General features: G+C 42.2%; 1 protein-coding gene across 1 annotated transcript; it reads left to right on the top strand.

Moving 5' to 3' along the window:
* Positions 1–1,592: 1,592 nt before the first annotated feature.
* On the top strand, positions 1,593–9,418 carry mrpl17 (mitochondrial ribosomal protein L17). The gene is made up of 3 exons (XM_034174014.1): positions 1,593–1,859; positions 8,862–8,930; positions 9,011–9,418. Exons 1-3 carry the CDS (start codon positions 1,686–1,688, stop codon positions 9,278–9,280), a joined length of 513 nt encoding a protein of 170 aa, XP_034029905.1. The 5' UTR covers positions 1,593–1,685; the 3' UTR covers positions 9,281–9,418.
* Positions 9,419–10,114: the final 696 nt, after the last annotated feature.

Here is a 10,114-nt window from a genome sequence, read left to right as displayed (position 1 = left end):
GGGGTCCAGAGTGGGAGGCAGACAGGCTCTGATGTGCTGAGAGAGCAGTCTTTCAAAGCACTTCATGACCACAGATGTAAGTGCAACAGGCCTGTAGTCATTCATGCTCTCCACTGCTGACTTCTTTGGGACTGGGATGATGGTGCAAGAGTTGAGGCAGGGTGGAATGATGGCCTGCGACAGGGACACATCTCACTTTGCGTTCCTGAAGTGTTAGTGTACTAGTGCTGGAGGGTGGTGGGTGTGGAGTTGCTGCTGGTCTGTCTGCTTCGAAGTGGGCAAAGAAGCGGTTCAGCTCCTCTGCCAGCGAGCGTCAGACCTAGCAGGGATGACCAATCATCTGTCACTAATAATCTACTTCTCCTATTTTGCAGTGAATTGTGGCTAACAAGCCTAGAGTAGCAAGCTGGAGAAGGCTTCATTCATTCATTCACTTTCTGCCACTTATCTGGGTCCCATTCGCAGCAGCAGCAGACCAACCAACTCACCCCATACTTCCCTCTCCTCAGCCAACTCTTGTAAGTATTCCAGGGGGATCCTGAGGCATTCCAAAGCCAGCTGGGAAATATCATCCCTCCAGTGTGTCCTTGGTCTTCCCCAGGGCTTCCTCCCAGTTGGACATGCCTGGAAGACCTCCTGTGAAAGATGACTAGGGGACATCCTTAAAGATGCTCGAAGCACCTGAGCTGGCTCATTTTGATGCGAAGAGACAGTGAATCGATTCTCAGATAGTCGAGCTTCTCACTGTGAATATGGGAGCACAAACTTTTCATAATCGAATAATCTATTCATTATTTCCTTCAATAGTTGTTAGGTCTATAACATGTTAAAAAAGTGAAAAATGTTGATCAATAATATCCAAATCCTGAGATGATACCTTCAGATGTCTTGTTTTGTCCACAGTCCAGAGATATTCAGTTTACAACTACGGGTACATAGGAGTAAATAACCTGGCAAATTAGAAAATATCCATATATAAGAAGTTGAAATCAACAAATGTGGATTTTTTAATAACTCAAAATAATTAATCGATTATCAAAATAGTTGTTGATTACTTAGTCAATTAATCATCAGTTAATCAATTAATCATTGCAGCTCCACTATTAATACATTTGGCATCACAGTAAGCCATATTATTTCAGAAATTTTATTAAAATTCTCCAGAAACAACGAATTTCTGACTTTAGAAAACCAGAGAATTTTTTTTGCTTGAGGAGTTATGACCTTGGGATCTCAGAAAATATCCAAGTTATATTCTCAGAAATTTTCTAATTTAAAGTCGGAAATGCTGATCCCCCCCGTTAAAAAAAATGATGGCCTTAACACACTGTTGCATTAAACACATCTAGATGTACACACCATCAAATATAAACTGAAAATAAAAACTGCATTTTCCTATTCATATTTTGATCTGAAACTCAAATATTTTGAATGTTTTTCCAATGTACATAAAAAATAGCTGCTGCGATGTCACATTTTCACCGCTTGAGGCACCAATGCACCGAATGACCAAAAACACAGAAGAAGAAGAAGAGGGGAACCCTCGCTATCTGGAACCATAAACCAGTCGGACACATTTGCCGACGTACCGTCAACAACGCTACTTAAATATTTGCTCTGTCGTCTGGATTGAGGACGGATTTTTCAGATTATAAGAGATTTTTATTCTTGTGCAGGTTTGAGAGATGCGGTTGACTCTGCAGTTGTTGATTTCTCACGGACATGTGATCCGCAGGATGGGACTGAACCCGGAGTCCAGGATCAACATGCTGCGGAACATTTTGACCGGACTGGTCCGCCACGAGCGGATCGAAACGACGTGGGCCCGAGCAGATGAAGTTCGCTTCTACGCTGAAAAGGTGATTACAACAACCGTTTACTCCGTTAGGGGGCGGTGATGAGCTAAATCGGTCAGGTTAGGATTGTCGGCAATGTCAAAGTAACTGCAAAGTGAAATTTTCATTTTTTTTTTTTTTTTTTACTTTAAATGATTTAGTAAAATAATGTTATTAAATGCACTTAATAGTAGGGATAGTCGACTATGACTAGCTAACATCCAACGAGTCAACTTTTTTATTAATATGTATACGAGTATGTCGCAGATAGGGATGTCCCGATCACGTTTTTATTTTGGCCCCGATCCCATTCCGAGTCATCTTATTTTGAGTATCTACCGATACCGAGTCCCGATCCGATACTTTAAAAAACTGAATGAACAATGAACAAATGCTAAATATATAATAATTTCATTTTAATCACCTTATTTTCTCCTTGAGGTAGCTTGAACAATCAAGTAACAATCTACCAGACTTAAAAAATGTACACATTTCTGTGTTATTTTATTTGTCTAAAAATAAATGTCAGTGGTTCCTTATGTTAAACAAGAAATTATCTCATCTGAAATAATAGGTGGTTTTAATTTATAGATTAAAGGTTTGTAAAGAACCATTTATTGATTTAGCTATTGTAATTACAAGTGTTCTGAACTTTTAAACAGTAATCAGAAATTTTGAGGTAACAAACAACAACAAAACACATTTCCAAGGATTTTTCTTCAGACACATGGTTTCTGCACTGATCTGTGGTTCAAATCCCACCTGACTGGAAAATCACTAAGGGCCCTTGGGCAAGGTCTTTAATCCCCTATTGCTCCCGGTGTGTAGTGAGCGCCTTGTATGGCAGCACCCTGACATCGGGGTGAATGTGAGGCATAATTGTAAAGCACTTTGAGCGTCTGATGCAGATGGAAAAGCGCTTTATAAATGCAGTCCATTTAACATTTGTACAGATCAGTGGTTTCTGCCACTAGTCTTCTGTGTTTTGGCCAGACGAATCGTTCCTATTGGACAGCGCGAAGCTACGTCACAGCTCAGAGCGTTGAAAGTTCAAAAGTCAACTTGAAAAGTAAAAGGAAAAAAAAACTTACATTTGCATCCTGACAGTCCTCAGTGTACCCCTCTGATGCTTTATCAGTGTTCAACAAGTTCAAGAGCAGCGCAGTGAACGTGAATGAAGATGGAAGCTCTTCAAGACGCGTTCCTAAATGTGTTGCTCGTGCGCACACCATCTCTCACTCCGTTTTGCAGACAAACGATCACAGGACAATTAGTTTTTTTCTTTTTGTTAATCAGATGACAGATCGTCATCCTGAGGACTTGGTCAGCACCGGGTCCTGCTGCACACGGAAGGATGACTGAGCAAGAGTTACGGTAGGAAAGTGTCCATCATCCTCTTGTCATTCCATCGAGGAGTCAGGCTGAGCACGTAAACACACAAACAGCAGTTCTACAAAAGAAACTTTGGGCGCGTAACTCCCCCCACCTCTGTCCGGTTGAACTTATGTTTTTTCTTTTGTTCAATTAAAAAAAAAAAGATTGGGTTGAACTTTGACCGCGTCAGCCTGCCGACAAGCGGCAGTGCGCGCTCCCGTCAGAAGCGTTGCGTCAAAAGCCGAGCTAAAACGACACTTCTGACACCTCTAAAAACAGCGCATCTCACGCCTGTGACGTTTCTGACATGTGAAAGGCCCATTAATCTACAATAATGAGCCTGAAATAGCGCTGATCAAAATAATGAGGATAAAATCTATATCGGATTCCTGATCGGGAAGCAACGTCCGATTTCGATCAAGTCTGAAACCACGTGATCGGGCCCGATTTCCGATCATGAGATCAGATCGGGACATCCCTAGTCGCAGACATTACGAGCGAATCTCTTCAGCATCTCACCATGTGATTTAGGTCCTTCAGACTTTTTTGAGTAAATGTTTCAGTGGAGCATGAGCATGGCTAAGTCCTTCCAGCTTCAGTGGGGGCTTTTCCCCTCAGACCCCCCAACTTTTAAATATATATATATATATATATATATATATATATATATATAGCCTTTCAGCTTCTTTGGGGGGGTGGAGCTCTACAGACCCCCCTAATTACAGCCCTTTTAACCCCCTGCCACTTTAAGCATTTTTTTAATGTTGATGTAAATTAATACGAGCGAAGCAATGCGCAACGGCGCAAAGCTCACTCATGGTACACTGTGGCCCAAACAAGAAGTGCCAAATTCTTAATCCACAGTGAATCAGGAAATGTCAAACACTTCCTGAATTGACAGACAAGATCCCATGGAAACTCACGGGAACTCAGTGGCAAGCTCACACTCAAACAGGAAGTGCCAAATTTTCAGTAACAGTGAAACAGGAAATGTCAAATGTTGAACATTTCCTGGCATGGGTGGAGCTAGAGTGGAGGCTGGGTTTTCACTGGACTCCCCTGAAATCTGGACACAGATGATTGACATGTTACGGCACCACATGTCTGGTTGAAAGAGCTGCATTTGAAATTAGTGAGTCACATTGACTGCTAGGTTCCTCCTGTCCAGTAGTTGGTGCTGTGTACCACAAAATGTTCTAATCCACCTTAGTAGAAGAAAATGTTTGCTTCAGATTTGAACTGAACACGCCGTTTGAACTATGGACTTCTAATCACACCAAACTTATTGGTGAGTAAACGACCGTATTTTATGCCAGAAATGACATACAGGTTGTTAATAGCAGCATTTCTCCTTTAATTCGAGTTGCCTTATACGAGGTCTGTTAGAAAAGTATCCAACCTTTTTATTTTTTCAAAAACCATATGGATTTGAATCACGTGTGATTGCATCAGACAAGCTTAAACCTTCGTGTGCATGCGTGAGTTTTTTCACGCCTGTCGGTTGCGTCATTCGCCTGTGAGCAGGCTTTGTGTGAGCATTGGTCCACCCTCTCGTCGTTTTTTATTGCGAATAAATGTCTGAACGATTTGGAGCTTTGCTGCATCAATTTTTTTTCCAGAAACTGTGAGAGACCTACAGGTGGACACCGTTCGGAAAATTAATATGGCTTTCAGGGACGATTTTATGGGGATTATACAGATTAAGGCTCAGACCCCACTGAAACAACCAGATAATTTCCAACGTGAAAGCTTTGTTGATCCGGGACCTCGTCTGACTTTCACAAAAAGGCAGAAGTCGTGGACATCAGCACTTTTTCGGCACATTCCACTGTTACAGTAGTTTTTTCATGGAAAAAAAAAAGCGGAGGGACGCGCCACGGAGCCGTTCATTACGCGGCACAAACCCACCTCTGTGTTGGTCGCACAGAACGGCTTTCAGGTGGATTTCAGATGGATTACGGTTGCTTTTCAGTCGTGTAATTATCCGATTGTGATTGTGCATGAGCTGGACATGCCCGAACATGTCCTGGAAGGCTTCATCAAGGCGTTGCTTTGCGCCATTCAGCTCCACCGTGACGCGCGGAACTCCTCCGCACGTCTGTCTTAATGTGCTGATGTCCACGTCTTTTCACAATTCCTGTGCTAGTCAGACGACATACCGGATCAAGACAGCGTCCAGTTTAGAAATGAACGGCGCATTCCACTGGAGTTTTTGTCATGGAAAGAGGAGCGGAATTTCCGCACGTCGCGGTGGAGCTGCGTGGCGCAAAGCAACGCCGTGATGAAGCCTTCCAGGACATGTTCGGGCATGTCCAGCTCATGCACAATCACAATCGGATAATCACACGACTGAAAAGCAACCGGAATCCACCTGAAAGCCGTTCTGTGAGACCAACACGGAGGTGGTTTTGTGCCGTGTAATGAACGGCTCCGTGGCTCATCCCTCCGCTTTTCTTTCCATGAAAAAAACTCCTGTAACAGTGGAATGTGCCGGTCATTTATAAACTGGACGCTGTCTTGATCCGGTATGTCGTCTGACTAGCACAGGAATTGTGAAAAGACGTGGACATCAGCACATTAAGACAGACGTGCGGAGGAGTTGCGCGCGTCGCGGTGGAGCTGTATGGCGCAAAGCAACGCTGTGATGAAGCATTCCAGGACATGTTTGGGTATGTCCAGCTCATACACAATCACAATCGGATAATCACACGACTGAAAAGCAGCCGGAATCCATCTGAAATCCACCTGAACGCCGTCCTGTGAGACCAACATGGAGGTGGTTTTGTGCCACGTAATGAACGGCTCCGTGGCGCGTCCCTCTGCTTTTCTTTCCATGAAAAAAAAACTCCTGTAACAGTGGAATGTGCCGAAAAAGTGCTGATGTCCACGACTTCTGCCTTTTTGTGAAAGTCATACGAGGTGCCGGATCAACAAAGCCTTCACATTGGAAATGATCTGGTTGTTTCAGCGGGGTCTGAGCCTGTCGATCGGCGCTGGGAGCGCACCGCGCCCGTCCTTAAAGCGGCAGTAACACTCCTTAATCTGTATAATCCCCATAAAATCGTCCCTGAAGGCCATATTAATTTTCCGAACGGTGTCCACCTGGAGGTCTCTCACAGTTTCTGGAAAAAAATTGATGCAGCAAAGCTCCAAATCGTTCAGACATTTATTCACAATAAAAAAACGACGAGAGGGGTGGACCAGCGCTCGCTCAAAGCCTGCTCACAGGGGAATGACGCAACCGACAGGTGTGAAAAAACTCACGCATGTGCACGAAGGTTCAAGCTTGTCTGATGCAATCACACGTGATTCAAATCCATATGGTTTTTGAAAAAAATAAAAAGGTCGGATACTTTTCTAACAGACCTCGTATACACATGTTTAAGCCAACAGACAGCAGCTGGATCATGCTCTGTTGGCTTATTAGTGCAACAGATAACTGAAACAATCCTTCAAATGGTGATACAAGCATCAAATTCAGCACAAATACACCTTAGACATTACACTTTTAAAAAACTGAATGGCCACTTGAATTTTCAGTAGGCAGCCAGGTAGGGGTTATTGAAGAATAACAGGGGTCAAAATTTAAAAATGCTCCAATCAAATTGAAAACTACATCACATTACGTGTCTGATTATAAACATTCCAAAAAGGTATAGTTTGGACTATCTATGTCAAGGGATGGGTATTGATAAGAGTTTATCTATCAATGCCATTATTGATTCTGCATATCGATTCGATTCCCTTTATCAATACGTCTTGTGAATTTTCTGTGTGCTAAAAGTAGGCGTTACATTTTGAGTCTTAAAGTAAAAAAATATGAAATTGGTCACTGTATCCTTGATCTCTGGACATAAATAAAAATAAACAATCTGTAGTTTTTGTCAAAAGTATTTCCTTTCAGACATTTTGGCATGAATGCCTCTCCATACCTCTGAGCTGAGCTCAGCTGGCTGCTGCACATCAGCACAGGACGTCTCATTTTGGGAGGAAAAAAGGTTTTGATCGATTGCAGTTTGTTTGTTTAAAATGCTTTGAAAGAGGTGTCAATTGATTTAAACAGTGTTTGACTTTAATGTTATTAATTCCGACTGGACTCTATCGTTCTAACTTGACTTGGCAGAGAGCTACGCAGTGTTTGTAGCTGTGTGAACAGACTCTTTTGTTCATGGTAATGAGTCATTCACGTCGTCAAGAGAGCCGTCAGTCCCATTGTTAGGAGGGACAGCTGCCCTGTCTTTATGAGGGTGCTAACTAGAGCACAATAGGTGCTAATTAGAGCAATTGTTAGTCACTAGCCAATAGCAGTCTGCCTCTCGGTAGGAGGGGTCTGGTTAGGTTTAAAACTCCAGCCTTTGCTGGCTTCTGTTATTCTTCTCTACGAGAGTCAACAGAAGTCAGACTACCAGAGCAAGAAATTGAGCTGAGGAAGCTTCTGCGATTAGAAGCAAAACGTCCTCGCATCAAGCAGCCCAGTCCAGTCGAAGATTCAAGCTTCTCTACCACATTTTAATTTGTTTATGGCATTTCAAATACAAAAAGTAAGTCAGACTTCTCAATATAAAAATTTCTAAAATTATCTTCCTCAGACTCAAACTGAAAGTAAATCTCTACAACTTGATATATAAATTAATTAAAAATATAAAAGCCAAGATGATGGGTTACATAAGTAATCAGCTCCTTTGATATAATACCTGTAAATAATCAGTTTAATTGTCAGTTTTCTTCAGACAAGTCAGGGGATGGATACATGAACATTTCCAAGTCACTGAATATGTCGTGAACTTTATTTACATCAGTTATGAAGAAATACAAACAGTATGGCACTCTATGGTAAATCTGTGTGGAGTAGACAGTTCTCAAAAAGTGAGTGACTGTGCAAGAAGAAGAAGAGTGAGGAAAGCCACCAACACACCCAGACAACCCAGAAAAAGTTATAGGCTTCTGTGGCTTTGACTGGAGAAATTGTGCATAGTGCATGTTTTGCATTTTGTATCCCCAGTTATACAGCTTCATGATGAAGTGGTACAGGAGGAGGAGACCTGAAAGTTCAGCTACAAATTGCCAGAAGGTACATCTGAGATGCAAGCCTAGATTTGAAATTTTGGTGAAAGAAAACCCTCCTGTGTAGCACTTCATCATGAAGCTGTTTAACTGGTTTTTCGTCAGCATCATCTGTTAAACTCATTTACACAAACAGTACTCCAGTGCAGTGCCAGATTGGGGAGTCAAAAGGCCCTTCCCCCATTAGAGTAAAGGTCCACTGAGACATTTCTTTTTTACATACAATAATAAGAATATGATGATGAATATATATTTTTACCACTAAAACATTCCGTCATTATTACTAGTATTATACTTACTATTATTACTAATTTTACTGCTACAATTCTGATAGAAATTTCACAATTTTCTGACATTTTATGTGCCAATTAATTGTATCAATGAATTTAAAAAATGCCTGATGGATAATGGCTGATTAATGATGATGAAAGTTGCAGCCCCTTAAACAAAAACGTGATAACACAGACTTTCAGTGTTGGCTGTGGCTGCTTTGTAGTAAACTGATTTTAATATTTTCAGTAGGAAGAAATTGACTTTCCATTTTCTTGTTTAAAATTTGTTTCTTAATGTATGCATTTCTTTTCCAAGCTGATCGACTACGCCAAAAAGGGAGACACTGATGAAAAGGCGATGAAATTGGCAAGCTTTTGGCTAACAGTACGTGTGCATTATTACCAGCTGCTTTGCCATGTCTGAATGCGAAACAAATGCTTGATTTGATAATGTCCTCTGTTTAGGAAAAGGACCTGGTCCCAAAGCTCTTCAAAGTGCTCGCGCCGCGGTTTGAGAATCATTCATCTAATTACACAGTGATGGTGCGCATTCCCAACAAAGCCAACTATGACAAAGCAAAGATGGCTGTCCTGGAGTACAAAGGCAACCCCTTCCCACCTCTGTTTCCTTTGAACAAACGCAATGAACTGACCCTCATCAACCAACTGCTCAAAGGCTACAGGGACGACCAGGACCAGCAGCTGGCTGCTAAACCTCAAGCGCCGCTGTCATGATGCGTCAAGGAACCTGAAGGCCGATTGCCTGCTTTGTTGCTCGCAGATACTTCAAAACACTGCTGTTGCATTCGGAAGACGTTTCTGTAGTAAAAGGTTTGTATGACATTAAATGTGATTTTTTTCTGGCAGGATGAATTGGAGTTTTTATTTATTTATTTAATACCTTTTTTTTTTCCAATTTCAGTTGTTTTCATTTATATAGCGCCAAGTCACAACACAGTTGCCTCGAGGCGCTTCACACAAGTAAGGTCTAACCTTACTAACCCTCAGAGCAACAGTGGTAAGGGAAAACTCCCTCTGAGGAAGAAACCTCAAGCAGACCAGATTCAAAGGGGTAACCCTCTGCTTGGGCCATGCTACAGACACAAATTACAGATTCATCTGTGCGTTTGTTTTTTCCTTGTTTAAACCTCATGGTATGGCCAAGGAAAGTTTTCAACAAATACAAACCACAGCGCATTCATTCTCTCAACACGCTTATTCCAGTTAAGGGTCATGGGGTGGCTGGAGCCTATCCCAGCAGTCATTGGGCAAGAGGTGGGGTACACCCTGAACAGGATGCCAGTCTGTCTCAAGGTCGACATGTATAGACAAACACATTCACCTACGGACAGTTTAAAGATTACAGTTCATCAAACCTGGCAGCACGGTGGATTAGTGGTTAGCACTGTTGCTTCACATCAAGAAGGTAATGGGATCCATTCCCACCTGTGGCCTTTAAGCGTGGAGTTTGCATGTTCTCCCCATGGTTGCGTGGGTTCCCTCCAGGTGCTCCGGCTTCCTCCCACATCCAAAGACATACAGGTTAGGTAGACCAGAAACTTTAAATTG

The sequence above is a fragment of the Thalassophryne amazonica genome, chromosome 7, assembly GCF_902500255.1.
Source record: "Thalassophryne amazonica chromosome 7, fThaAma1.1, whole genome shotgun sequence".
Lineage (NCBI taxonomy): Eukaryota > Metazoa > Chordata > Actinopteri > Batrachoidiformes > Batrachoididae > Thalassophryne > Thalassophryne amazonica.
Note: the sequence above shows the minus strand (reverse complement) of the source record. Positions and strands in the feature narration are given on the sequence as shown.

Excerpts from the sequence above, each read along its gene's own strand:
- mrpl17 (XM_034174014.1), top strand. The coding sequence starts at position 1,686 with ATGCGGTTGACTCTGCAGTTGTTGATTTCTCACGGACATGTGATCCGC. Across the intron at positions 1,860-8,861 it reads TTCGCTTCTACGCTGAAAAG|CTGATCGACTACGCCAAAAA; the intron begins GTGATTACAACA and ends TTCTTTTCCAAG. Across the intron at positions 8,931-9,010 it reads TGGCAAGCTTTTGGCTAACA|GAAAAGGACCTGGTCCCAAA; the intron begins GTACGTGTGCAT and ends TCCTCTGTTTAG.